At 60.1% G+C, this 26,679-nt stretch overlaps 2 protein-coding genes across 2 annotated transcripts; both read left to right on the top strand.

Moving 5' to 3' along the window:
* Nucleotides 1–14,604, top strand: Efhd2 (EF-hand domain family member D2). Its single transcript, XM_047524318.1, has 4 exons — nucleotides 1–380; nucleotides 11,377–11,524; nucleotides 12,610–12,741; nucleotides 13,352–14,604. Exons 1-4 carry the CDS (start codon nucleotides 70–72, stop codon nucleotides 13,481–13,483), a joined length of 723 nt encoding a protein of 240 aa, XP_047380274.1. The 5' UTR covers nucleotides 1–69; the 3' UTR covers nucleotides 13,484–14,604.
* Nucleotides 14,605–19,110: 4,506 nt separating this feature from the next.
* On the top strand, nucleotides 19,111–23,703 carry Ctrc (chymotrypsin C). Its single transcript, XM_047527978.1, has 7 exons — nucleotides 19,111–19,150; nucleotides 19,485–19,576; nucleotides 19,658–19,755; nucleotides 20,621–20,746; nucleotides 21,398–21,534; nucleotides 22,463–22,608; nucleotides 23,389–23,703. The coding sequence occupies exons 1-7, from the start codon at nucleotides 19,111–19,113 to the stop codon at nucleotides 23,701–23,703; spliced, it is 954 nt and encodes a 317-aa protein (XP_047383934.1).
* Nucleotides 23,704–26,679: the final 2,976 nt, after the last annotated feature.

Raw genomic sequence — 26,679 nt, 5'->3', positions numbered from 1 at the left:
CCTGGCGCCGGGGAGTGTCAGGAAGAGGAAGAGCGCGGCCGGGCGGAGGCGAGCGCCGCGCGGGCCACCATGGCCACGGACGAGCTGGCCACCAAGCTGAGCCGGCGACTGCAGATGGAGGGCGAGGGCGGCGGCGAGGGCGGCGGCGAGGCCGCGGAGCAGCCCGGCCTGAACGGGGCGGCAGCGGGGGCGCCCGACGAGGCGGCCGAGGCGCTGGGCAGCGCGGACGGCGAGCTGAGCGCCAAGCTGCTGCGGCGCGCGGACCTGAACCAGGGCATCGGCGAGCCCCAGTCGCCCAGCCGCCGCGTCTTCAACCCCTACACCGAGTTCAAGGAGTTCTCCAGGAAGCAGATCAAGGACATGGAGAAGATGTTCAAGCAGTGAGTGCCCCGGCCCCCGCGCCCGGCCTCGGCCGGACCCGACCCAGCCCGCGCCGCCCGCCGAGCGCGCCCGGCCCGGCACGCCGGGCTTGGGGACTCCAGCCCTTCCAGACACTCACGAGGCTCCCAGACCCGCCACCCACCACGCAAGCGGGGCTGGGGACCCCCGGGCCCCTGGCGCGTGACCCCTCCTCCTAGTGATGCCTCCCCGAGCGCCCCAAGGCCCCCCAGATGATCACGATCCCCGCTCCCGCCACCACACATGGGCCCGGGACCCCGGGTCTGGGGCTCAGGAACCTTCGCCCTGTTACCGACGCTTCCCCCGCCACCCACAGCTGCGCCCACTGAGATGGAGGACCTGGCGACCTCCCTTCTCCCCCCACATCCCAGCTACTCGCGGTCCCCACCCCCACCCCGTAGAGGCTGGTCAGAGATGCGTACCGTGCCTCTCCAGGAAGACCGGTCCCGCACCTACGCCAGGCACCTCCCTTTTGTTGGGGTCCTGTCGTTTGCCTTGCGTATTCAGATCTGCCTCAACCTGGGTTCTGGAAGGGATGCCCCCTCCCCTCTGGTTATTCAGCATCTTTCTAGAAAACTGTGAGCAAAGACTCCTCAGCCCTTCCACCCCTGCCCCACTCTCCATGTGTTAGCCAGGTCCCAAATCTTTGGTGGTCAAGTGGTCTTCCTGGGGAGGGACCCGTATTCCCTGTCCCCAACTCTGCTGGCATGTGAACTGCCCCTGGACATCCCCTCTGGGCGAGTCCTCCTTCCACACACTCCCATCCATCCAGCCCTGGCCTCCTCACCCTCTGCACCCAGCAGCTGCTTTCTGTGACAAGGCCCCCCACGCCATCGCCCCTCCCCACATGCAGTCCCCGTGCCCCACACCCATCCCATTCAGCAAGGGGCCCTTCCTCTCTGGTGTGCCCCTGCCCTTTATTCCATGATCCCACACGCTGCACTGCACCAGGTTGGGTGGGCACTCCCAGGGCCTGTGGCCTGGGCCATTCGCCCCCACAGAAGGAAACTTAATGCCTCTAGGGAGACTAGAGAGAAGCACCCCAGTTCCTCTTCGGGTCTGTCCCTGCGTCCACCTCCAGGTCTCAGTCCCTCTCCCCACAGGGAGTGGTGAAGGTGCCCAGTGCCCTGCCTTCTAGCCTTCCCCACTTCTGTTGCCGGTCCCCTGGCCCCAGCTCCTGGACAGGGAACAGCCCACAGCTACTAGATTGGAGTGGATCAGAAGTGAGTGGAACCATCAGGAGTCTGAGTCTTGGGCAGGGGACGAGAGGTCTAGCCACCCGGCACAGGCAGGCCAAGGCCAAGGGAGAGGTGTAACCAGGCTGGTGCCACCTGGGCTGGGCAGGCAGAGGGGTGTCAGCCGCAGCCACAGCAGCTCACAGCCCAGACACCAAGCAGGAAGAGCCGTGTCGCAAGCCCACAGCTTGAGAAAAGCTTTTCCCACTTCTCTGCTGCACCCGCGGCTTCTGCATTTGGCCCCAATCAGGGGAAGAGCGTTTTGGTTCCCAGTCTTGGTAGCTGGAAACCCCACACTTTTCCAGGGGTCAAGTCCTCGACCCCACCCCCAGACCTCTGCGTGGAAGCCCAGGGCCTCGGAGCCCACCCCTGGCTGCCGGCCTTCCTTGGAGTTTTGAAGTTTTCCCCCAGCCAGACTGGCCAGGTTTCCCCACATTTCAGGAAGAGCGGCTGGAGAACTTCTCCAGCCCCCAGGTGGCTGTGTGGCTGACTCCCTTGGGGGCTTGCCTTGGGGAAGTCCGGAGGCTCCTAGTGGTCCTGAGGCAGGGGTGAGCTGGGACCCTCCAGCAGCCCCCTGACATGGGACTGTTTCGTCACCCTTGCGCCGGCGGGGAGTCTGTGCTCCTTCTTTATCAGATAAGTTAAATAACTTGCTTAAAACCCTACAGGTAGAAAGATGGGGCAGGGCAAGATTTGAACCCAGGTCTGTGACTCCAAAACCCGAGTGCTTCCCTCCTCAGTTTCCTGCTAGAGACCTCTGCGGCCACATCAGAGAACGTACCCCAGCACCCACTTCCGTGCACACAGATGATTTCCCACTTGGTACCCACTGCCGGCCCCGGCTTCTCCTTTCCTTCAGAAGCCTCCTCTTGGGCTTCCACAGCATTCCTGTCCCCAAAAGAGATGGAACTGTTTGGGGAGAACGCAGACCCCTCAGGGAGCAGGGCTTGGGAGGCAGTAGTTTGTTCCAAGGGTGCAGCGGGGCAAGTCTTGGTGTGTTCGCAAATCACCCTTGCTGCCTTGCTCACAGGGTGCTCGGGGACCAGTCTGATGAGGGGTGCCCCGATGGAGAGTAGGGGGGCTGGACCCTTCCAAGCCATTTCCTGGCACCAGCCCCCTTTGCAAGGAGGGACGAGGGGGGCCAGGAAGCCAGACCTCGAGGGAAGGAAGTGGCACCCGCCAGGGGCCCTGGCAAAGATGGAAAGCTGCAGATTTTGTATTCAAGGAAACAAGGCTTCACTGTGCCAGCCGAACCCAACCCAGCCGAGTCCCGGCTGTGAACAGCCAGCAGACAGGCTCTCGCGGAGGACAAAACCCCTGTTCTGCTTCCACTGTCCAAGTGGGACTGTGGCCTCCTGGGTCCCAGCAGGACCCAGGGACCACAGCCAGGGCATCGCACGGAGGGCTGTGCTGAGAGGAGAGGGAGGGAGGAGGGAGTCTGCCCTCCTGGGAAGCCACCCCCAGAGCCCAGTGCAGGACAGGGGCTGGCAGATGGAGACCTGGGGCTGGCCTTTCCCTGGTGACCAGGAGCGAGGAAGCCAGGCTTGTGTCCTATCTGCTTGCCTCAGTCTACCCATCTCTTCAAAGGGCAGGCTGTATCTGTTGATTCCCAGCCTCCTTCAGCCCTGACCTTATTTCTGAGGGGTCCTGGGAGCTTCTGAATGTCAGAATTGACTCCCGGAGGTTTCTGGTTCGTCCATTCCGTGTGGATTCAGCAGATGCGTCCTGAGGATGGCGATGGAGGGAGAAGGGAGGGCTCAGAGGGAAGTCAGACAGGCTGATCTCCACACGGCCACACAGGCCCCTCCTGGGAGAGACCTGAGGCCTGACTCCAGCCCCGCTGCTCATTCTTACAGATGAGGAAACTGCAACCCAGAAAGGGGTAATGACTTGCTCAGGGTCACCCGGAGGTTTCCAGCGGCTGACCCGAGCGTCCTTGTCTGCACGGTGGGAAGACTGGGCCCTCTCCTCAGACTGGGGCTGGAGAGACACACTAGAGTTCTAGCGTGGTGCTGGGCACAGAGGCCTACGTCCCGGAGCCTGGACTCTCCTGTGGCCACAGGCTGCATCCGTAGCCTCCAACCCCCTCCCTTCTCCCTTCCTCTTTCTACCCATCCATCAGGGCTGTTTCTAGAACCTTCCGGTGGGGAGGGCATGTGGGATGGGCATGTGGGACAGCCCCAGAGACCCTCAGGGATGCCCACCTCTGGGCTGGCCACAGCCTCAGTGGGGCTCTGGAGGGGTCTGTAGGCTGAGACCTGCCAGATTGGTAGGCAACTGTGTCATTCTGGACCCACCGTGGAGCCTGAGGAAGAAGCCCTAGTTCCCGGTCTCACCCAGCCGCGCCGGCCCTGTCCCTCAGCTTCCTCATCCCATGACCCCTTACGTCAGAGATACAGGCTTCCCTTTCTTCTGGCCAGCTCTTCCCTTCACCCTGAGGCCACCCTGCCCTCCCCTGCAGTGGTTAGGAGCAGGGCCTTTGGAATCTGTCGCCCTGGGTTCAAAGCCCAGGTGTGGACCCTGGAGCCAGTCACTTAAACCTTTCTGAGCCTCTGTTCCTCTCCCTGGGGCAGGGGCGAAATAGTTCCCACACTGGCCCAGGCACTTCTGAGCTATTGTCACCATCGTCCCCAAGTCAGCACCCCTTGCCCCAGCCCTGGGTGGGGCCTGGTCGTGGCCATCAGACCTGACATCAGTAGCCCACGCCACCCCTGGCTGCCTCCACTTACCCTCAAGGGAGCTACCCAGCTGACAACAACCCTTTGCTTTGGGCGTGAGTGGCAGGGACCTGGCGTCAGAGTCCACCTTTCTTCCTGCTGAACAGACACTTTGATTGACAGCTACATGTGGCTTTGATAAATAACAAAAATGGAGGGATGAATTCATTATCACTTAATTACATGGCAGGCAGGTGGCAGGAGATAGAGGAGCAGACAGCAGTGCTGGAGGGACACAGAGCTGAGCCTCGGTGCCCACCTGCCCCCGCCCCGGCCCTACTGGGTCTCCCTGGGCAGGGCACTCGGCTTCTTTGCACCTGGGTGGCCCTGGGGCTGCAGGAATTAGCTGGTAAAGCAAGGACTCGGGTGGGCTGTTTACGTGACGGGGACGCTTTGGTCTGCTGTGGTCGTTTACCCACAGATAATGACCAAGTTTCTTCTGGGTGCACGTTCCAGAGACTCAAGTGAGGAATCAGCACCTGCCTTCAAGAGGCTTCGCATCTTATAGAGAACCGTGAGGTGCAGGGGTCCTTTGGGGTCGAGGGGGGCCAGCAGGGGTACCAATGGAAGTGGCTGAATTTCCACCATAAGCAGAGTGCCCTGGCATGTGCTCCCTGCAGCCAGCCCTGCCTCCCGCGCTGTGTTGGATGGGCCGCCAGGTACACCTGCTGCAGAGGAGTTGGTCCTTAGGGCCTCGGAAATCTCCGTGAGGTGAACGCGGCCATTTCCCATCCACGACAGATGAGGAGATGCAGGCTCAAGGAGGTTGAGCCCCTTGTTCAGGGCTGTAAGAGTGGTGCTGGCCAGATCAGAACCCGCTGTCCCTGCAGGAGCCCTGTGTGTACGCTGGGGTGAGGAGGGCCTCCTGGGGCCTGGGCACCTCCGTGCACCTCCCCCTCCTCCACAGGGGACTTCTGGCTCCCCTTGATGGGCACCTTCCTGCTGCCTTGTCTCTTCTGCCTCTTCTCCACTCTCCTGTTTGCCATCTGGGGTCACAGCAGGCTCAGGGACCCAGGCCCTCCCGCCGGGGCTGGTGGGAGGCCCTTCCTGCCGCCCTCACCCTCGTAAGGACAGCCCCCGCCCTCTGGCAGCTCAGCTGCCCCGGCTGCCCGCAGCCTTCCCGGGGCAGGCAGACTTCTGCTTTTCGAGGAAAGCCCAGCAGGGCTCAGGCCAGGGAGGTGTGACTAGCAGGAGCCGGGCCTGGCCTCCTGAGCCTGGAGGGCCCTCCCCAGCGCCTGCTGCTCACCCCACCCAGAGGGCCATGTGGCCCCGCTCCACTCCGGAGCGGGCATCTGGCCTGCTGAGTCCTCCGAGGTCTCCATCACCCGCTTCACAGATAAGGAGACTGGTCTCAGAGGGTTCTGTGGCTTGTCCCGTCACACAGATGATAAGAGGCAGAGGCGGGATTCGAACCGGGTCTGGCCAACTCCAGGCCCCCGGGCCCCTTACTCTGTGGGTCTGTGGACCCACAGCGGCAGCAGCAGCCCGGAGCCGGTGAGACCTGCCAGACCAGAATCTGCATTTTACCCGACTCCCGGGTGTGCTCGCTGGAACACAGCCTCTCCACCCGCCTCAGGCAGACCTGAGGGTGACCTTCCGCAGACTACGTCATCTGTCCCAGCTGCTCAGGGAGGACAAGGTGGATGGAGTCGAGAGTAAGCTAAATAATAGAGACTAGGTTTATCAGGCATTCAGTAAATGCTGCCATGACATTGTTTCCTTTTTGCGGTGCTGGGGATGGAACCCAGCAAGCGCTCTGGCCTCCAGCTGCATCCCCAGCCCGACAACGAGCGGGCAGGAAGTGGGAAACGAGCTTCAGATGCTCCAGCAGCTCGGGAGGCTAAGGCAGGAGGATCTCAAGTTGAAGGCCAGCCTCAGCAACTTAGTGAGACCCTGTCTCAAATTAAAAAATAAAAAGAGCCAGGGATGCGGCTCAGTGGTAAAGAACCTCTGGGTAAAGATATCCTCGTCCTGGAAGCTTGGCAGCCCCTACAAATTGCTGTCAGCCTAGAGGCTCCCGCTGGATCCTCAGACTCACCAAAATGCACCACACTGGCTCCCTCCCTTTCTCGCCCGCTCCCCTCTTGGCTGAGGCAGGACAACAGATCAAGGTTAGATTCTGCAGATAGGACTAGAGGAAGTGGCCCCGACTGGCCTTTCCCCAAGTAGGACGGGGAGCGGGGGCAGTGTGCAGAACTAGTCGCTCCCGGCACCAGGTGCCCGCCTGTGTGTCCCTGTGCTTGGGCGGGGCCAAGCTGGCCACAGCAGCCAGCAAGGTCAGACTTTTCTAGAACTTTGTCCCCCAAGGAACCTGACTTCCCATTTCTCAGGAACAGCTTGGAGGCCCAGGGCCTCCCTAGAGAAGGGGGAAGACTATTACTCCAATGGAATTAGTAGGTTTGAAGCACCTACTCGGTGCCAGCTGTTTTATTTACTCCTCAATAATAATCCTAATGGAAGATACTAACAGTAATAATTGCTGAATTCAAAGCCAGGTAGCCCTGGGGGGACCTGAGTCTGTAAAACAACTCTCTCTCCACTGGTCTGTCCCTCCTGGGACTCCGCATGAAGGGGGCCATCAGCAAAGGCCTGGCAGGGGGTCAGGAAGGACAGAACTGTGCTCCTGCCCCCTGCCTGGGCAGTGGCTGTGGTGACCACTTCATTTCTGCACAGCACAGCTGCAGGCAGTTCCAAAAAGTAGTTCCAAAGCCAGGAGTGGCCACCGGAGCAAAGCAGTGAGCTTCCTGTCCCCAGAGGTACTGGAGGCAGCAGGCAGGAAACCTGCATTGGGAAGGTGCCCCTCACTCTGCGCTAGATCAGTGCCCCCTCCACCCTGGGTCACTCTGAGGCAGGTGCAGAGGTGGCGTGTTTCCCATGAGACCTGGCTGGATCCCAGCTGGACCCTGGCCTTGGCCGTTTCTCTTCGTCTCTGAGCCTCAGTCTCCCCGCCTGTCAAATAGGGCTGTTTGCACCCGCTCCGTGGAGTTCTTGTAAGGAACAGCCTGAGCATAATGCCAGGCGCAGAGAAGGCGCTCAGCAGAGCAGCCAGTACAGATAATGTTCTGACGGGGACGGGCCTGGGTGTGGCCTGGGCACTGATATCACGCCACCGGAGCCAGCCACTGGAGACAGTCACCGCGGCCCCTGGGACTCCTGGGGATCAAAACTGGGTTGGGGGAGGGAAGCAGCTGGCAGGGTGTGACCATGCTCAGCCCAAAGGCAGGGTCTGCCTGGGTGGTGGCCGTGTCCCTTTCAGGGGGGATGGGAGGAGATTTTGTCACCAGCATCCAGGACAGCAGCTGCAGAGCCCTCCCTGGTGAGAGCTATTCAGGGGGAGGCAGGCAGGAATGTGGGCACAGTGCCAGGCCGGCAGCCTCCCTCTGGTACTGCAGAAAATGCTGAGCTCCAGCCAGGGGCCTGGCCGTCGGTCCCACCCCATGGCATGGCCCTCCCAGCCGGGCAGAGCCCAGCCTCCCTGCCCTGCAAACTCGGGAGTGGGGACCTCGGGGGCCCGAAAGGGAGGCAGGGAGAAGGAAAGGGTGCACACGGAAGGTTCCCCGTGCAACAGCCACCGTCACGATGGAATGAGCAAGTGCTGAGCACCTACTGTGTGCTGGCCATTTTATATCCATGACTGCGTCGCTCTTCAATGACCCTGAGGGTAGACGGTCACAGTGGTGGTGACTGGCTGTTTCAGTTACTGCGAGATAGTGGGTGCTCGTCACGGCCCGGCTCTGCGGTACGAGTCCCTGGAACCTCCCTGAATCCTCATTCCAGGAAGATGACCCAGATGGGAAAACAAGTTTGCGGGGTTAGGTGACTTCACCAGGGTCCCCCAGCCAGCAGGTGGCAGAACTGGGGTCTGAATCCAGGTCAGTCTCTGTTAACCCTGAAGGTTGACCCTGAAGACCTGGCTAGTCCCCGGCTGAGGCAGGTCAGGGCCAAGGCACGCGGGCCACGTCTGTTCACAGGAGTCTCCTGGAAAAGCCCCGCTAGACAGCACCTCTTCTGGCTCAGCCCTCTTGTCACCTCGCCTTGGTGATCGATTGGTTGGCATGGCTGCCACTCCTGCATCGTCCCCTTGGGGGTCGGAGCCTGCCCGGGACAGAGCCCAGCCCTGGTAATCGATTGACTCTTGATTGATGCAGGCAGCGGCTCACAGTGTGGGTCCAGCCACAGTCCAGAACCCAGGTCTCCTTCCGGCTTTGGACGCTCTGTCTGCACTTCCTCGGAGACCAGGCTGCCCCTGGCTTTGGAAGAAACTCATACGCTTGAGTCATAAATACGGCCGGGACTCAGAGAGAAGGACGTGGGACCCCTGCATGCCCTGACCTCCAGAGGAGCTGAGCACAGAGGTGGCCACGTGGGGGCTTAGTGGCTCAGTCCCCCGGGAGTGGGGGGAACGGCCGTCCACCAGCCGGGTCTTTACTGAGCCTGGCCTGTGTGGGTCCAGTCAGTCCTCAGTGAGCGAGAGCCACCCACCTGTCAGCGTCCTCAACGCTGCTGACATGCGAGGCCAGATCGTCCCGTACGCCCTGTGCTCTGGGGGGTGTTCAGCATCCGGGCCTTGGCCCCCCAGATGCCATAGCACCCCCTCCCCAGTCAAGAGAACCCAGAACGGCTCCGGATATGGCCAGGTGCCCTCTGGGGACCCTCGGCCCTGAACAATCGGATCATGCATAGAGGAGCCCGGGGAGTCTGGCTGCAGAGCCTGGGCGTGGGCGCCCACGGTCAGAAAGCAGGCCTGCATTCTTGAGGACCACTGAGGAGTCCTAGCGACTTGCCACAGGAGGGACCAGCTGCCCCGGCAGGCCCTTCTGCTAGGGCTGGCCCTCTGCCACCCGCATGCACGCTGGAGAGCAGCAAAGAGGGACCTCAGTCCCCCGACACGGCCTCTCCTGCTTGAGGCGGAGGCTGGGCCGTGGGAGCTGCCTGACCCTCACCCCCAAACCACACCTGCTTCCGCCCAGCAACAGCCACTGCCCACAGGGCTCTCTGGCCTGACCGCCTCGGGAGGGAGGAAGGCCCTGCATTCCTTCCAGGGCGCCATCTTCCCCCTACTGCATTACTTCCAGCCACTGACTCACTTGTGAACTATTTATACCCCTCGCACAAATGCTCCCCTCCACACTCCAAGCAGACAGTCTGTGCTCTGCAGGCAACCCTGGGACACATAGAAGGGACTGGGCACAGAGCAGAAATGCAGGTTTGAGCCTGACAGTCCAGCTCCACCTTCACTGCTGTGTGACCTTGGGTGGGTGACTTACCCTCTCTGAACCTCCATTATAAAATGAGATTATTACCAAAATAAAGTAAAATAAATAGGTAAAGTTCTTGGCACAAAGACAGAGTCCAGTAAGTGGCTGCTATTAGATATCCAAAGGATATGTATAACGAGAGAAAGACAAAGGGAGCTGAGAGCCCACAGCAGCACCAGAATGGAACGTGCGTTCTTGCAGGATCTCCAGGTCCCCAGGACATAGTCTGGTACTCAGCTCCTCTGTGTCACACTGCTCTTACCAGCACTGTTCGCCAGCCAGTTGGAGGCTTGGGGACAATACAGGTTTTGTTAGGTGTAGAAAAACTCATTGGCCCCTCCCGAGACCTCTCTCCCCGGCCGTCCCAGGACACAGGCACGACCTGGCTGGACCTTTCTAACAAGCCTCCGTCCCCCAGGCCTGGTGCTCCAGACTCTAGCAGTACCTCCCAGCGGGACAGGCCTGGAGGCCTTCTGACTCATACTACAAGGAGACTTGTGGAGATGGACATTGGGACCCTGCCTGCCACCTGTCCCTGGCACTGCCAGGCAGTTGGTGGCAGAAAAAAGAAAGGAAAGGCGTGGGCAGAGGCCACTGTGCCAGCCCCGCCACTCCTCGCAGGCTCTTGGCCAGCTCCTCCCTGAGCACACCCCAGGCCTGCACCTCCGCCTCGGAAGCTAGTCCTGCCCCGTCCCGGATGCTGCGCTGGACGGGCAGAGACCTGCCTTCTCATTCATCCGAGCGCCACGCATGCAGCATGTTTGAGCACCTGTTATATTTCTACCTGCTCCCAGGACCTGGCAAAGCTGGGGGACAGGAAGTCGAATCTGCAGTCCAGGAAGCACTGAGTGGGAAGAGCCAGTCGTTCTGTGGAAAGGGGCTGGAGGGCCGGCGTGGGGCTCAGCGGTAGCGCACTTCCTAGGAGCCAGGCCCTGGGCTTGAGCCCCAGCCACTTCCTGTAACCTGTACTTCTTAACCTGCAGTGGTTTCTGCCCCCAGGGGATGCTGGGCAGTGTCTTGGAGACACGTTTGGAGGGACGCAACTGTAAACACCCCACAGTGCCCAGAACAGCCCTCTCAGCAAGGAAGTGTCCTCCCCACCTGCCCACAGTCTGAGGTCGGGACTCCCTGCCCCTGCCCCCCAGACCCCGCCACCTAGAGTGGAGCCAGGGAATAGGGGAGAGGGAGGCCCAGCACCGCCCCTCAAGTCCCGAGGTGCTGGCCCCTGCGGTAGGTGAGCTCTTCCCCGGTTGTTCACATCACATTCAGTACAGCTGGTTCCAGCCTCCTCACACCCAGGCTCGTCAGAAAGAGCATGGTTAGCCCGCGCGTGGCCACACCTGCAACCGCAGAGGCTCGGGAGGCTGAGGCAGGAGGACGGAAAGTTCAAAGCCAGCCTCAGCAACTTAGCAAGGCCCTGCCTCTAAATTTAAAGGTGAAATAAAATGGGCTGGGGATGTGGCTCTGTAGTTCAGTGCCCCTGGGATCAATCCCTGGTACCCAAAAGGGGAAAAAAAAAAGCATCGTTCAACATTCAGGAGGCTGCCAGGCCCTGTGGTGAGCGGCCCATCACCACAGGTAACCAAGCGGAAGCTGAGCCACAGGTCAGGACCCGTCTGGGCTGAGATCCCTTCCAGTCATAAAGGATGACATGATAGAGGAAGGTGCCCTCTGGACCCCAGGATCCCTACTCAGGCTTGCCACCACTCGCCAGCCAGGTGTAAGGGGTGCCAAGTTGTCCTCAGGCCTCGCTCTCTGCACCCACAGGTATGATGCCGGGCGGGACGGCTTCATCGACCTGATGGAACTAAAGCTCATGATGGAGAAACTTGGGGCCCCCCAGACCCACTTGGGCCTGAAAAACATGATCAAGGAGGTGGACGAGGACTTGGACAGCAAACTCAGCTTCCGGGAGGTAAGTGCGGCCCAGCCCTTCCTCAGAGCTACCCCTGGGGGCTGGTGCCCAGGGCCACTCTGACCCAAGCCCCACCCGCCTTGTTGAATGACTGGCACTTGACGGCAGGTACCAGGGGGATCTGAGGTGCCCTGGATGAGGACGGACATCCAGCCCTTCATGCGCTGAACATATATCGAGTGACTTATGTATACCTAAACTTGACCAGGCCCTGAGGGTACAGAGAAAGTCCCTGTCCTCCAAGTCTCCTGCAGTATAGAGGAGGAGGTGCCAAGAGGACAGTAGCTCAGTGCTGTAACTCAGGAAAGCAGAGGAGCCAGACAGGACCCGAGAGGGCCACAGTGCCGCGGAACTTGACACTAAGGGTCTCCTTCCTCACACTGAGACGGGTGCTGTGGGCAAGGCTGCTTGATGGCAGAGGAAACAGGCTCAGAGCCACCTAGGAATGGTACTAGACCCCAGGGGCACAGGGTTAGATGCAGGGCTGGTGGCCTCTGCAGGAGTCCTGGGGCCCCGAGAGCTGGCAGGAAGCTTAACTCGTTTTGTACCCTTGTCCAGATGAGATGCACCTGTGAAAATTCGCACTGTGCAACAGACCACTTACGATGACTTTGAAATAATGTGAGACGTTCACAGAATTGAAAATTGGTGGGTTAAAGGAGGCAGGGGAGAGAGGTGGCGAGGGCCACTGGGTGAGGACGAGCTGCCCGTGGGTCAGGTGGCGGGCAGCCCAAAGGACAGTTTGAAGTCAGGACACAGGGTCAAATCCGTGTGGCACTTCCTGGCACTGGGACACCAAGCAAGTCTTTGCCATCTCTGAGGCTTCTGTGCCTTTCCAGCTGCATAAGTGGGATAGAACTGTTTTGGGGGAACATGGGAGACAGGGATGAAAGGTGGGTTGCGGGAGCTAGGTGTGGGTAGAGCAGGGCCACAGTCACCAGAGTCCCGGAACGCAGGAAGTCACCTGCCCTCCATCCTGCACATGGGTGACAAGACCCAGAGACGGATGCGGAGCCAGGCGCGGGATGCCTGAGGCTGGGACCTGGGTGTGTCCCCACCTGATCCTGGTGCCTGTCCTGCCGCAGTTCCTCCTGATCTTCCGCAAGGCAGCGGCCGGGGAACTGCAGGAAAGCGGGCTCCACGTGCTGGCGCGGCTCTCCGAGATCGACGTCTCCACCGAGGGCGTCAAGGGGGCCAAGAGCTTCTTCGAGGCCAAGGTGAGGAGCCCAGGACTGGCCCTGAGCCCAGCTTAGCTGGGGGTCCGCACAGCCCCCGGTCCCGCTGCCGCTGCAGAGGAGACAGGGTGGGCGGGGCCTCAGGGTCCTTAAAGAGGAGGGGCCGGAGGTGGCAGAGCAGCCAGAAATCCAGCAGGGGCTCCCCGGGATGCCCTGCCAGCCAGCCTGGAGGAAGCAGGAGGGGCCGGGACCAGCGGCATGCCCAGCCCCTCCCCTTCAGCCATGCTCTCTGGAGAGGACAAGTTTGGTCAGTGGCTCCTGGTCCCACCAGGGCCCCAGGCCCCCTGTCTTCCCTTCCATCTTCCTCTCCCTGGGCTGAGCTAAGACTCTTCCTTTCAAAGCCCTCCCCCCTTCCCTCTGCACATTTGGGGTTCACCAGTGGAGTTGGGGTGCAGCGGGTTTCCAGGACAGGACATCAAGGATGACATCAGCAACTCTGCTCAGCCACTGATTAGACATTATCTCGCCGGCCTCCCAAGAAACCCACGGGCTGCGACCTCGTGGGCACCAGTTCTAGCTGGAGAAAGGCTCAGCGAGGTGCAGGCAGCCCAGAGTGGCGGGAGAAGCCCCCAGCTGACGCCTCCCCCCGCAGGTGCAGGCCATCAACGTGTCCAGCCGCTTTGAGGAGGAGATCAAGGCGGAGCAGGAGGAGCGGAAGAAACAGGCGGAGGAAATGAAGCAGCGGAGAGCGGCGTTCCGAGAGCTGCAGTCCACCTTCAAGTAGCGGCCGCCGCCCTCCCTGCCAGGCGGCCAGGGGCAGGCGGGTGGGCCAGGGAGGGCGCCAGTCCTGGCCTCTGCCCCTGGGACCACTACTAAAATCGAGCCACTCGAGGGGTCTCCTGAGTGCCCTGGCCACTGCCAGTCCCGCCCTCTGTCCCTGCGGCTGCCTCTGCCTGGCCCAGCCCTCTGCGGCTCTCCCCTAGCTGCCCTGCTGCCTGCCAGCTGCTCCGGGCCCAGCTCCCGGCTCGAGATCCCTCCCTGCCCCTGTGCCTGCTCTCCTCGCACACCTGCTCCCCGGCCACCTGCCCCGGGCCTGGACGGCCCTTCCTAGGCTGGAGCAGGAGGGACCGCTGGGCGGACCAGGGCCTGGGGGCCCCTCCCCCAGATTTTCCTCCGGCTCCGCCCCCTCTGCTGGAAGGGGAGGACTTCTATTTTGGTGAAGGAACCCGGGCCTCGGCGCCCGGTGCAGACATGGAGATGGGACCCCTCGGGGCAGGGTGAGGGGGCCGCTGTGTGCCAATCTACCTCACGGTCCCACACTCTGCCGGGCGTGCCCTGGGGTCACGGCAGGAGGGCCCCGAGGGGCTCCCTGCACCCCCGCCCAGCCACCTGGGGGCGCAGGGCGGGCAGAGGGAGAAAGGCCGGTGCCGGGCGGTCCCCAGGAGGCGACAGAAGACTGGGAGCGGACGGGCCACCAGCCGCGCCCCTGGCCGCCCGCTCCGTGTGTGTCCGTGTGTGTCCCTTGCTGTGTCGTGAAGCTGTGACCGTCGCCCAGTCCCAACCCGTGGAGGCCGCCGGGCCGCGGCTGTGCAGCTCCCCGCGTGTCCTGACCTGTCACTGCTTTTTCAACTCGGTAACTTTATTTTGGTACGACGCCGCGGTCGCGGCCCCGCGAGACTTGCAGAGGTTTTATTTTTTGGCCTTAGAACCGCAGGAGCTGGAGGCACCCGAGCCGCCCCTCGCGTTGCCTTAGCGGATGTTTATACGGATAAAGATGATTTTTTTCCTTTGGGCTTTTTGCTTTTTATTCTTTTTCTCCCTTCTCACACCTCCCCCTAAAAAAAAGGCTACTTCTTCATTCGGTGGTACGATTATTTTTTTTAACTAAAATAAGATAAAATTATATATTCTTATGTGTGCGTGTGGTTCTTGATGGTTGGGGGCCCTGGGAAGGGAGGGGACAACGAAGTGGCCTGTGCTGAAGGGCCATGCCCGAGTCTGGGGGAGAGAGGACCGTCTATCTGCCTTTGAGGCCACGCAACGCCGCCGGGCACCCTCTGAGACCATCGGTGCCCATGCATCTTATGCCCCAACCAGCCGTGAGGAGGTGCGCTGCCTTTATGCCCCTTTTTGTAGATGAGGACAGTGGGCCTGGAAGGTCCCAGAGGCCGTGGGCAGCAGGACCCAGCCCAGGCTGCAAGTTCACAGCCTCTGCCCGACCCTGGGCCACTGTAGGGCTCTGTGCCTCTGAGGCTGCAGGGATTCTGGGTGGATGTACCCCTGGCCACACAGACTGAAGCTCAAAAGTCTTCAGTAGGCTGGGACAACACCCAAGGGACATGGGGGGACGGCAGGGGTGGAACTGGACTGATCAGGGGCCCACGGGGCCCTGTCTCCCCATTTGTACAGTGCAGGGGTAGACCAGGTTCTAGGATCTTAGCCCTGGGGTTCCAGAGGGGTGCCCGGCTCTTTCAGCACAACCTGGGGCGGGGGCGGCGGTGGGGGCGACAGAAGCTTGGGTTTAGGTGGGGCACCGCTGCCCCCAGGTGGCCATGGGTGGTACTGCAGCAGGCAGGTGACACGGCTTCCCGGGCTGAAGGGGCCCTGGGTAGGTGCCTTTCCCAGCCTCGCCAACCCCACGCTGTCAGATGCCTGAGATGCCACCAGCCTCAATGCTAGATTTTAGGGCAAGTGCTTCTTGCCCGAGGGAAGCACACCAGAATCCCTGGCATCCTGGTGGGAAGGGTCTCAGGAAGGTGGAGAAAAGGATCCTGAAGAGGAAGAGCTTAAATTCATGCCCCAGAGTCGGAGCCCAGCTGCTCTGGTGATGCACTTGGCCTCCAGCCCTGGGAATCTGAGACGGGTCAGCTGTCCCGTGCCAGGACCCTCCACCAAAAGGCCATCAGGACCCAGCCTCAGGCTGCACAAGGCCCTAGTGCCAGCCCAGACCGAACCCCTCATGGACCCGGCCCCACTGAAACTATCTCCCTCCTGAAATCGCACCCCTCTGAGCCCCCAGAATCTCTCTCAAACCCAGCACTCCCACCTGGCTTTGAGGGGACCTGCCAGCCCCTCAACGCTCCACCTTCATGGGTCTCACTGAGAGTCCACAGCTGTGCAGAGAGCCCGTCCCAGTGGCCATAAGACTCGGGACCCGTCAGTGGCACCTGCCCTTTCCCAAGCTCTCACCCCAGTACTTCCGCCCAGCCTGGCACTGCTTCCCCAGGGCATCACCTGGGCAGGTCCGCCGCCCCCTTCGCCTGTCCCCACCACGTCACCCATGGTTATTTTTCCAGCACAGATTGGCCCTGGCCGCTTGGAAACTCCAGGCCCTGGAAATGCCAGTCGGACAGGGTGGGGGTGGGACCCCAGTATCCTCACTCCCTCCAGTCCTCAAATTCATTTTGGACTTGGGTTTTGTAGAGAAGGAGCCTTCTCCTGACTGTACCCCACTCAGCTCCCACCCGGAACCAGTCTCACACCAGACAGACCTCCCACCATGGCCCCCGTCTCCAAGGAACACTTATCACCCTGGCTGCCGGGGAGCTCCCCCAGGGCTATGCATTTAGGACACGTGGGAAGAATGAGTGACTTTATTAATGGTTTCTGCACATACAGCCTGACAGGGCCTCACAGTAACCACCTCTTCACACACGCACACTAATCCAGCTCCGCGCCCCACCCTCCATCCCAGGACGCCCACCCCAGGGCTCCCCCTTAAGGTACCACCAGCCACCTGGAGCCGCTTGCTCAGTTTTTGTTGTCAGGGCCAGAAAACTCAGGCCAGTTAAACTGGCGTCACAGTTTGAGCCACGGGGATAACGGGGTCCTGCCGGCAGGATTAGCACCAGCCACCCACCTGCCCAAACGCAGCCCCACCTCCACCCAGTCGCTCCAGGCAAGAAGGGCTCTGTCCCGGCTGCCAGGGCGTGGGGAAGGCATCTCTGGGACCAGAGCAGGTGGCAAAGCCACCCACAGAACACGCCCCCAAACCGCCCAGCTGCCCTGGCACAGAGAACCTCCGTGAGCAGATGCTGTGGCAAGGACCTGCATGTCCCCAGCACGTACAGGGAGCACAGCACCTGGAGTCCTGGTACCCTTAGGGGTCACGAGGGTGTTCCTATTTCTTTAAAATCAGTAGGAAAAAGTGAATAGGATCCAAGTTGAGTTACGCTCGCTTTTATACTCATGAGTCATAAAGCAATCTGCGACGTGTTTTGCTAGAGAAAGGGGCTCGTTGGCACCCCAGACTCAGCTGAATCCCAACAGGACCAGATGAGAGATCAGATGACCAGAGGAGGCCAGAGGACAACACTCACAATAACGGCAAACGCTCATATAGTACCTACCATATGGCACTCCTAGAAACAGCCCTCAGAGGCAGGTCCCGTTTTTACCCCCACGCTATAGATGAAGGAGTGAAAGCACAGAGAGGTTGAGTCAGAGGTACAAGGTGGCACAGCCAGGAAATGATGGTGCTGGATTTTCCTTCTTTTGTGGGCACAGCTCACCCCTAAACACAGCACTCGCAGTCTGACTTCAGCATCTGAAGCCGATGAAGGCCACTTCAGGTTTCTCCGGGACTGTACTTGGTGTTGCCTTACATAAAGGGCCCACCGGGGAGAGGAGCCATCAAGGAGGTTACCCCAAATCTGACGCTGTCCACACCTTGGAGAGCAGCCAGCGCGCCCCGGAGAAAGTCAGTTTCTCCAATCACATTCAAAGTCATGTGTGGCACCTCTGACCCCACGCACGGCATCTGCGCCGTCTCCGTGTGGAAGCGTGGCTCTGTGTGTGTCTACACCCGACACCGTACCTGTGAACTGGTCTGTGAGTGTCTGTGGCTACAGAGGTGTGTGCACGCCTGTCCCTGTGCGCTCGCGCGTCTGTGGGCACGCGCACGTGGCTAAGAAATCGCTGCCTCTCTGAACAGAGATCGGCAAGCTCCTGCACCTAGGTGTCAGTTACTCGTCACCCCAAGTGACTCCACGGACCTGGAAGAAACAGGCCCAAAGAGGTGGCCCAGGACCTGGGGTCCGCCCTGACTGAGCCAGGAAGCAGATGTCCTGTCCTGCCTGCAAACCCTGCCAAGTCCAAACGCAGGTCACCTGGTTCAGTACACGACTCTGCTCACTGTGCCAGTCCCAGACTGGGGAGAACTTTCTCAGGGCTTAGCAGCCAACAGCTCTGGGACAAGGGTGGCCTGGGCAGTATCCATTGTCCCCTCCATCAGGACCAGCCTCTCAAGTGGAACTGAAAGCCCACCCTAGCCACAGACCCCAGGGAGACAGCCCGCACCCCCACTCACACTTCCTGTCTCTGTGCCTCTTTTTTTTTAACCAAACTTACTGATCTTCATTTTGCCAAAGTAATGCACGATTGTTTCCAGAAGAACCTAAACTGCAGGAAGATGTGCGGGGAGAGTCCTTCGCCCCGGACGGCGCGCAGCCGCAGGCTCAGGGGTTCTGAACCTCTTTGTCAGAGGGAGTCATGGGGGACCAGCCAGCCTAACTCGGAGGACAACTCCAGGCAGAACTGGGGCTGCTCTGGGGTCCCCCTCTCAGGTGAGCAGAAGCCGGTGCAGAATCTGACCAGTGGGCTGCGGTCAGGCCTGGCAGCAAAAGGGAGGCCCTGGGTTCCATCCTCAGCCCCGCTTTACAATCAATAAGCAGATAAGGTATTGTGTCATCTACCACCAAAAAGATGCTTTAAAAACGAATAAATCAAGGCCTTGCATCCATCCACAATAAAAAAAAAAAAAAAACTTTAAAATAAAAAGAATCTCTGAGCACAGAGTCTTCTCAACCCACACCAGGTGCCAGAAATTGAGATCTGCCACCAACCTTGACATTCAAGTCACAAAACCTTGGGGCAAAAAGGAGACCACCTCCATCTGGTCCTAGCCGCCCATTTTAGAGACAGGCAGACTGAGAGGGCCACCTCTAGTGGCTCCAGGGAGGAACCTGGCCAACCAAGCACCTGCCAGGTGCCTGCCCCGGCCTTGGGTGGTTGGAAGAATTAAATGAGGTACTGCGAGAAGTGTGAAGCACGACCCAGCACATAGTAGGTGGCTGATAAATTATAACTAAAATGAATGAGGCAGAGAGAACGTGCGGGAACAGCAGGAGGTCCCGGTCCCCCCCACTCCCCAAAATATAAAAAAAAAAAACCTGCACCTCAGCATTTACAGCGTCTTAGGATATTTAGAAAATTCTTTGGAAAAATCCCTGCTTCCAAAGCCAGCCCCATCTCCTGCCCAAATTAAACAATAACCACCCAAGGTCAGGGAAAGCGCCTTCGCGGAACAGGCTTCCCTCCAAGGGGTGGCTCGGCCTTGACCAGGGGGGTGCGCCCCCGCTCTGCCTATATGTGCCCTGCCTGCTCCAGGGCCAGACCGCCCGAGCACCCACCATGCTGGGTATCACGGTTCTTGCTGCGCTCCTGGCCCATGGTAAGCTGGGCACAGGGACAGCTGCAGCCTGCCCGCTGTGAGCTCAGACTGGCCTCCTGGGGATAAGGACAGGAACAGGAGCCCTCTGTCCCCTAGAAAAGTCACTCTGGGGTCCAGGGTGGGCCGGCGACTGAGCAAGGGTCGGACCAGCCACCTCCCGCTCGGCCACCCTGGGGCCACCTGGGCAGGATGGGGCTGAGAAGCTGCCTCCCCTGGGTGAGGATCTGAGATGAGGTGTGGAGGCCCAGAGAACAAGGAGGCTTCCCCTCCCCCCGCCTGAGGCGCTCCCTCCCCTGCGGCCCCACTCACCCCTCCCCCCTCCTGCTCCTCCCAGCCTCCAGCTGCGGTGTCCCCAGCATCGCACCCAACCTGTCGGCCAGGGTGGTGGGAGGGGAGAACGCCGTGCCCCACAGCTGGCCCTGGCAGGTGAGTGTGCTGCAGCGGGGAGGTCGGGCAGGGGCCCCCGGGCCTGGGGGCTGACGGTGGCCCTGCTGCGCCCTCCTGCAGATCTCTCTCCAGTACCTCAGGGATGACACCTGGAGACACACGTGCGGGGGCACCTTGATCGCCAGCAACTTTGTCCTCACAGCTGCTCACTGCATCAGGTGAGTGGGGTGACAGCCACCATCGCCTGGGGGGCCTGGCGAAACTGCTTTTATTGAGCACCTCCTGCACACTCCAGGCACTGGGCTCAATAGATGACTTACATCCACTGAGTTCATTTATTCAGTCAACAAACGTTTCTTGTGCACTTGCTATGTGCCGAGAAACTGCAGGGAAGATGGCGTCTGCTTATATTCTCGTGGAAGGGAGAGCCAGACGGACAAGGAAACACCTAATGTAGCAGAAGAGGCCAGAAGAGGATAAAAAGTCTGAGGTTCTAGGGGACATTGGAGCAAAGAAATGAAGGAAGCGGGGTGGAAATCAGCCGTCTGGGGAAGGGTGTGTCGGATGGAGGGAACAGCCAACACGGGGGCCAGGAGGAGGGGGTCTGCGTGTGTGTTTGAGAAATGACAAGGACACCCACACAGCAGGCGCCAAACGTGAGTGGCCAGGGAGGAAGGGCAGCTGGAGAGGAAGCCAGCGCAGGTCAGGCAGGTCTGCGTGCGAACTTGAGCTTGGACCCCGAGTGAGATGGAGCTACGGGAAGGGCTTCCAGCACTGGCATCCAGAGACTCTCGCAGCTGAGTCAAGAACAGGTGGGAGGGAGGCCAGGGTGGAAGGCTGGTGGCCAGCAGGTGGCAAGAGGTGGTGGCAGCTTGGGCTCATTGATTCCACGGCAGCCCTGGAGGCGAGCTCCGGTCTCCCTGCCTCACAGAGGAGGCTGCTGTGGTCCAGGCCTGGCGGATGGACCACGACTCGAGCCCCAGTCCCTGGGGTCCACGGCTCTGGCCCCTCCCCCACGAGCCGGGCAGTGGTCTGTGACTCAGCCCCGGCGGCCACCTTGACCGGGTTCCTTCCCCCGCCCAGCAACACCCTGACCTACCGCGTGGCCCTGGGGAAGAACGATCTGACGGTGGAGGACGAGGCGGGCTCCGTGTTCGTGGGCGTGGACACCATCTACGTCCACGAGAAGTGGAACTCCTTCCTGGTGCGGTGAGTCCCCGCTGCCCGGGGCAGCACGCGGCTCCCGGTGACCCTGTCCTCGCCCCACACAGCTGGGGATGCTGTTCTGCAAGAGGCAAAATGCTAAGCAGAGGAGGGGCCCCTCCCATCCCGGTCCTTAGCTAAGGACCCCTGGGAAGGGGCTTGAGGAAGGAAGACCCCCAGGTCCCCACGGTGTCTCCCCTGGCCCTCCTTTACCAAGTGCACTGCAGCGGGCCTGCGAGATGCCATCTCTCAGTTAAACTCCCAACAGCCCTGGACAAGGAACCTCAGAGAGGTTAAGGAATCTGCCCCAGGGTGCACAGCATGGCACATGGGCAAACTAGGAATCAAGCAGGCCTGTCTGGGGCCGCCAGTTTCCATTCTGGCAACTGCAGATATTTAAAATGGCATCTTTGATCATCATAAGCACCCCTCTTTCATTGTTAAGGTTTTCAACTTCATTTGCTCTGGGTACGTAACCCACGATGGTTCAGAAGCCATCCGCTTCCCTGCCTCTTCTGTTCAGCCTTTCACGGTTGGAGCCTTTATGCGGGATCTCTGGTCACCGTGTCCTGACCACAGCTCACAGCCAGTCTTGTAGCACTGGCTGGAGAACTCAGGGCCTCTCTGCCCACTCATCTCCTCTGCTCTGGATTCCAGCAACGACATTGCCCTCATCAAACTGGCGGAGCCCGTGGAGCTGAGTGACACCATCCAGGTGGCCTGCCTGCCAGAGGAGGGCTCTGTGCTGTCTCAGGACTACCCCTGCTTTGTCACCGGCTGGGGTCTCCTCTGGAGTGAGTACCGTCCCTGGGGAAAGCCCCGGAGCCTTCCTGGAGGAAGCAGCAAGCCACCTCTGCTTGCCCACAGCTCTTCCTTTCTGCCTAAACATTTTCACCTCTTTCTGAGCTTTGCAATAATAACAGCTAATGTTTATTAAGCACATACTATGTGACAGATGTTAGTGAGGGCATGCAATGGGTGTTGTAAGGATTAAATAGATCAGCATTTGCCAAGTGCTTACCGCAGGCTTGGCATGTTGTGAGTGCCACGTAAATAAGCTAAAATCAGCCCCGTGGGGGTGGGGATTAGATCTGATGGTGTTCCACATGCCTGAACAGATCCCAGCTGCATTAGAAGGTTAAATGCCAATAAATGGATCCATGGGAAACGGACTCAGAACAGTACTTAGGACCTCTTGGGGGCAAGAAGGATCCTTTACGATCCCACCCCAACGTCAGACCTACAGGGAATGACTGACAATTAAACCCCCAGAACCCCAATTAAAGGCAACTCAAGCCGGGCACAGTGGCAGCCTCATCCCAGCGACTCAGGGGGCTGAGGCAGGATGATCTCAAGTTCCAGGCCAGCCCCAACAACCTAGCGAGTCCCTGTCTGCCAATTAAAAACAGAAAGGGCTGGAGCTACAGCTCAGGGGTAGAGCACACGGGGCTTCATCCTCAGGACCAAAAAAAGTGTTTTCATAAAAAAAATTTTAAAAAAATAAAAAATAAAACAGGCCACAGTGCACGGCTGCCTCCTGAGGCTCCAAGTGTCGCCTCCCCTTTCCCCGCCCTCTGAGGGTCGCGAAGGGCGCATGCGAGGTTCCCACGGACTCGGTTGCAGGCTGTGGGCCGCTGGACCCGGCAGGCCTGGGCGGGGACCCGGGGACCCGGCACGGCCGCCTGCCTGCTCTCTGCTCACCGCCCGCTCCCTCCCTCCCAGCCAATGGCCCCATTGCTGACCAGCTGCAGCAGGGCCTGCAGCCCGTGGTCAGCCACGCCACGTGCTCCAGATGGGACTGGTGGAGCTACCTGGTGACGAGAAACATGGTCTGCGCCGGGGGCGACGGCGTCACCTCCGCCTGCAACGTGAGTGTCGGGACCAAACCGGGCCCACCGCAGGCGGCCACGTGATGGAGCACCGGAGAGGGCGGAGCACGTCCCTCGGGGGTGGGCTTAGGGGAAACCTGTCACCTGCGAGAGCTGAGTACTCAAGTCCCTGTGCCACTTCGTACTAGCTCCGTGGCCCTGGGCAGGCTGATGACCCTCTCTGGACCTCAGTCTTCCCGTTCACAGAAAGGGCTGTAGCAAACACTTCCCAGGGTCCCCGGGGGACTAAAAGAGTCAGACGGCCACAGAACAGCTTCACCGAGGTCTCCGCGCAGGTCCTGCCTCCAGCAGCTGCGTGGTCCAGGCAGGCTCGTGAGTCACGGAGTCTGGCCAGAACCACACAACGGTTAAGATAATCAGGGACCGTCCCACCTCCAAACCCACGGCCCTCTCCCCACTGTCACCTCCTGTCCTCCCCCGGCTCCAACGCAGCCCCCAGACCCCGCTGTTCTCTGGGCAGCTCACAGAGGCTTCCACGTGCAGACCTGAACAGTCAGGGAAACCAGGGCACAGAGAGGGCTACCATCATCCCAAGATCACACAGCACACCAAGAGCTAGTCTGATACCCCAGGACTCCCAGATCGAACCCAGGCAGCCCCAACTCCACAGTCTGTGCCTCCCTCAGGAGGAGCAGGCTGACGCCCACAGTGGGTCCTGAGGCTGACAGCCCAGCCCACGTGCCCCCCACTGCCCACGGCTGGCTTCCAGCCGGTCCCTGGAGGAGGCCTGGGGACTGATGCCTGCCGGGTCTCATGCAGGGGGACTCGGGCGGCCCGCTGAACTGCCAGGCGGAGAACGGCGCCTGGGAGGTGCACGGCATCGTCAGCTTCGGCTCCGGCCAGAGCTGCAACACGCGCAAGAAGCCCACCGTCTTCACCCGCGTGTCCGCCTACATCGACTGGATCCACCAGGTGCGCCCCGCCCCCGGCCCCGGGCTCGGCCACGCCCACTCCCCGCCCCGCACTCTCATTGGAGACGCGCGGGCTGCGCGCGACCGCGCTGACCTTGAGTTGGGCTCTGTGAAGGACAGTCCTGAACTCCGTCCACCCACCCTGGCTTCAGCGCACACTTAGGGCCCGCCCAGGACGCGCCTTCCCCCCAAGAGGGAGCCGAGCCCCTTGAGTGCAGGGCCCCGGGGGGGAGGGGGGCCTTTCACCTTGGGGGCGGGGGCCCAAGTGCCCAGGGGGGCTCAGGTCAGAGCCCAGGCCGGGCGGAGACCAGGCTGGCTTGTCTGGGGCGGGGCCTGCCTGCTGTGCCATGCACGCCCCCTCCCCAGGCCAACCGCACCAGCAGAGCTTGGTGCTGCCCTTGAAGGAGGCAGGTCCCAGAGCCTCACACTGTCCTCTGCTCCTCCAGAAAATGCAGCTGTGATTCGTCCCCAGGAGTCGCGGCAGCCAATCCCACAACAGCAATAAACCTCCTTCCCTCGAAGCCGCCTGGACCCTTGATTTGCGCCTCCCCTACTGGCTCGCCAGCTCCCCAGGGGCTGCCCCTCTCTACACTGGGGTCCACAGACAAAAACCCTCAGCCAGGCTGGCAAGGCCTTGGAGGGAACACTGGGGGTGTTCGTGGGGGAAGGGGAGTCCTGGGCCACCTGGGGCCAGGATCAGGACACCTGGAACACTTGTCCCCTCGGACTCACGCTGTGAACCAGCCTGGCTCTGATAGCTGATGGCTTCTCTGGTCCTGCCTCCAGAGTGAGCCTGGAGGGGCCTCCAGGGCCCCAGCTGCAGGGGGACTGTGGGATGTCCCCAAGAGCAGCCTCCCCAGCCCAGAGAAGCCAGGCCCCAGAGGAGGCACCAGCCGAGGGAGGGCACCGGCCCCTCGGGAGGGAGCTCCCCACGGGTCCCCCAGCACCAGCTCCCCGCTGAGTTTGGGATGCTGTCCCCGTGGAGAGGCATTTGGTGAGCCCGGACATGGCGGGGGTACAGGAAGAGTGAGTCAGGGAGGGAAACTGAGGCCCAGAGAGGAGGGCTGGGCGGGTCCCGGGAACACACAGCCTGAGGAGCTGGGGTGAGGAGCCCTCCTGTGGCCAGTGGAAGCGATCCAGTGTCCAGGGAGGGACAGCCAAGGCGGGCACCCTCCTCTGGCCAGCGGGGCTTCAAACGGGGAGTGTTCCTGTGAATGTGCTGGTCTGCGAGGTGCCCCGGCCCCAGACTCTGGCCTCACTGGAGGGCCCGTGACTGCGGCTGCTCTGCTCCATCCAGAACTGTCCCGCCTCCCCACCAGACTCCAGCTCCTGGAGCTGGGGCCCAGGGCCTGGCTCCCACACCCTCCTGATGCCAAGCAGATTCTCAGGAAAGACTGTTTACTCAGCAAGGAATGGATTCCACCAGAGCTGGGGACCCACTTGGTCCTGGGATCCAAGGGTGATTCAGACAACATCCCTGCTGTGAGGAGACAGACCAGTGAACGGGTGGCCGAAGTCCTCGGTGCACATTCGAACACAGAACAAGACCCAGGAGACACTGGAGCCAGGGTCAGCTGGCAGGGGAGTCGGGGATGGCTTCCTGGAGGCGGTGACACCCCAGCTGAGTCTTAAAACTTAATTAGAAGATACCTGTGGACAGAAGGTACTGCTGATCGCATGACCCAGACTGCATTCCCAGCCACCTTCTCTCATGTCCGTCTCTGGGTTGGAGATTATAAATCCTAAAGATTGGCGTCCCCGGCTCTGACCTAGGATATTAATCTCTTATGCCGGTGAGCACTTAGTGTGTGTTAGGCTGTCTTCTGTAGGTTTTACATCTATCCCAATGCCCCCAAAACAACCCTGTGAGGTAGGTGGTTAGGAACACCATTTCCCATTTTACACATCAGAAAACTGAGGTCAGAGAAAGCTGGTGACTTCCCAGGGTGACTTAACTAGAAAGTGGTGGAGCCGGGGTCCAAACTTCGGTAATTTGGCTCTAAAGCCCATGCACCTAACTACCACACGGCTCTGTCCTGCAGCGTAAGGAGAAGTCTGCTAGAAAAGCAAATGGTTCCTGCTAAGAGGGACCTGATATCACTGATGTTATGCCTTCCCCTTCTTCCTGTCCTGAATATGGTCGTGCTGGCCACAGCTGAGGCAGCTTCCTGTGGTCGACAGAACTGCAGAGACACCAGCTCAGACCGCAGCAAAACTGCAGAGACACCAGCTCAGACCGCAGCAAGTTACAGATCCAAGGCCAGCAAACCTTCTCTCCAAAATGTCTTGCTACATGAAGAAAATAAACCGGCATTTGCTTTCACCGCTATAGTAGATTTTCAGTTACTTGAAGTTCAGCACACTCCTGATTCATGCCAGAGGGAAAATAAAAGGGGTCACTTTCCTGGCTGAGGGAATAATTCGAGTAAAGTCACAGGTTCTGCATGGAAAGAACTCCAGCAGCTGGTCTTGCCAGAACATAAGAGGTGTTGGGACTATTCAGAGGGCAACAGGGAGCCCTGGAGGGGTTTTAGATGGAGAAAGAGGACTGAGCCAGGCACAAAGGTGCGTGTCTGTAACCCCAGGAGGCTGAGGCAGGAGGATCACAAGTTCAAGGCCAGCCTCAACAATTTAGTGAGACCCTGTCTCAAAATAAAAAATAAAAGAAAGGCTGGGGGCTGGGGTTGTCACTCAGTGGTAGAGTGGTCGCCTAGCATGTGTGAGGCACTGGGTTTGATTCTTAGCGCCACATATAAATAAATAAAATAAAGATTCCTTGGGAAAAAAAAAAGGTTGGGATGTGGCTCAGTGGTGAAGTGCCCCTGGGTGTTCAATACCAGGACCAAAAAAATAAAAAATAAAAATAAAAAGGACTGGGGATGGTGGAACTCGGTGGTAAATCTCCTGGGTTCAATCCCCAGCACCAAAAGAGAGAGAGAGAGAGAGGTGAAGGCTGAGGTCACGTGTATACAGCAGAGTGTTCCTCTGATGACCATGTGGAGGGTGGTTTGGAGCAGGCAAGAGAGGAGAAAGTGGAGGCATGGAGGCCAAGTTAGGAGGCTGCTGCAATGATCTAAAGGAAAACAAGGGGCCTGGACAGAAGCAGTCACAGAAAGGAGAAAGGGAGAGATTCAGTAAT

This window comes from Sciurus carolinensis, chromosome 1 (genome assembly GCF_902686445.1).
Source record: "Sciurus carolinensis chromosome 1, mSciCar1.2, whole genome shotgun sequence".
NCBI lineage: Eukaryota > Metazoa > Chordata > Mammalia > Rodentia > Sciuridae > Sciurus > Sciurus carolinensis.
This window is presented reverse-complemented; position numbering and strand designations above follow the sequence as displayed.

What these genes read in the sequence shown, in the direction of transcription:
- Efhd2 (XM_047524318.1), top strand. Translation starts at nt 70, where the DNA reads ATGGCCACGGACGAGCTGGCCACCAAGCTGAGCCGGCGACTGCAGATG. An exon ending in GCAAACTCAGCTTCCGGGAG is followed by an intron (nt 11,525 to 12,609) that starts GTAAGTGCGGCC and finishes GTCCTGCCGCAG; the next exon opens with TTCCTCCTGATCTTCCGCAA. An exon ending in AGAGCTTCTTCGAGGCCAAG is followed by an intron (nt 12,742 to 13,351) that starts GTGAGGAGCCCA and finishes CTCCCCCCGCAG; the next exon opens with GTGCAGGCCATCAACGTGTC.
- Ctrc (XM_047527978.1), top strand. Translation starts at nt 19,111, where the DNA reads ATGCTGGGTATCACGGTTCTTGCTGCGCTCCTGGCCCATG. An exon ending in CCCACAGCTGGCCCTGGCAG is followed by an intron (nt 19,577 to 19,657) that starts GTGAGTGTGCTG and finishes GCCCTCCTGCAG; the next exon opens with ATCTCTCTCCAGTACCTCAG. An exon ending in TGGAACTCCTTCCTGGTGCG is followed by an intron (nt 20,747 to 21,397) that starts GTGAGTCCCCGC and finishes TCTGGATTCCAG; the next exon opens with CAACGACATTGCCCTCATCA.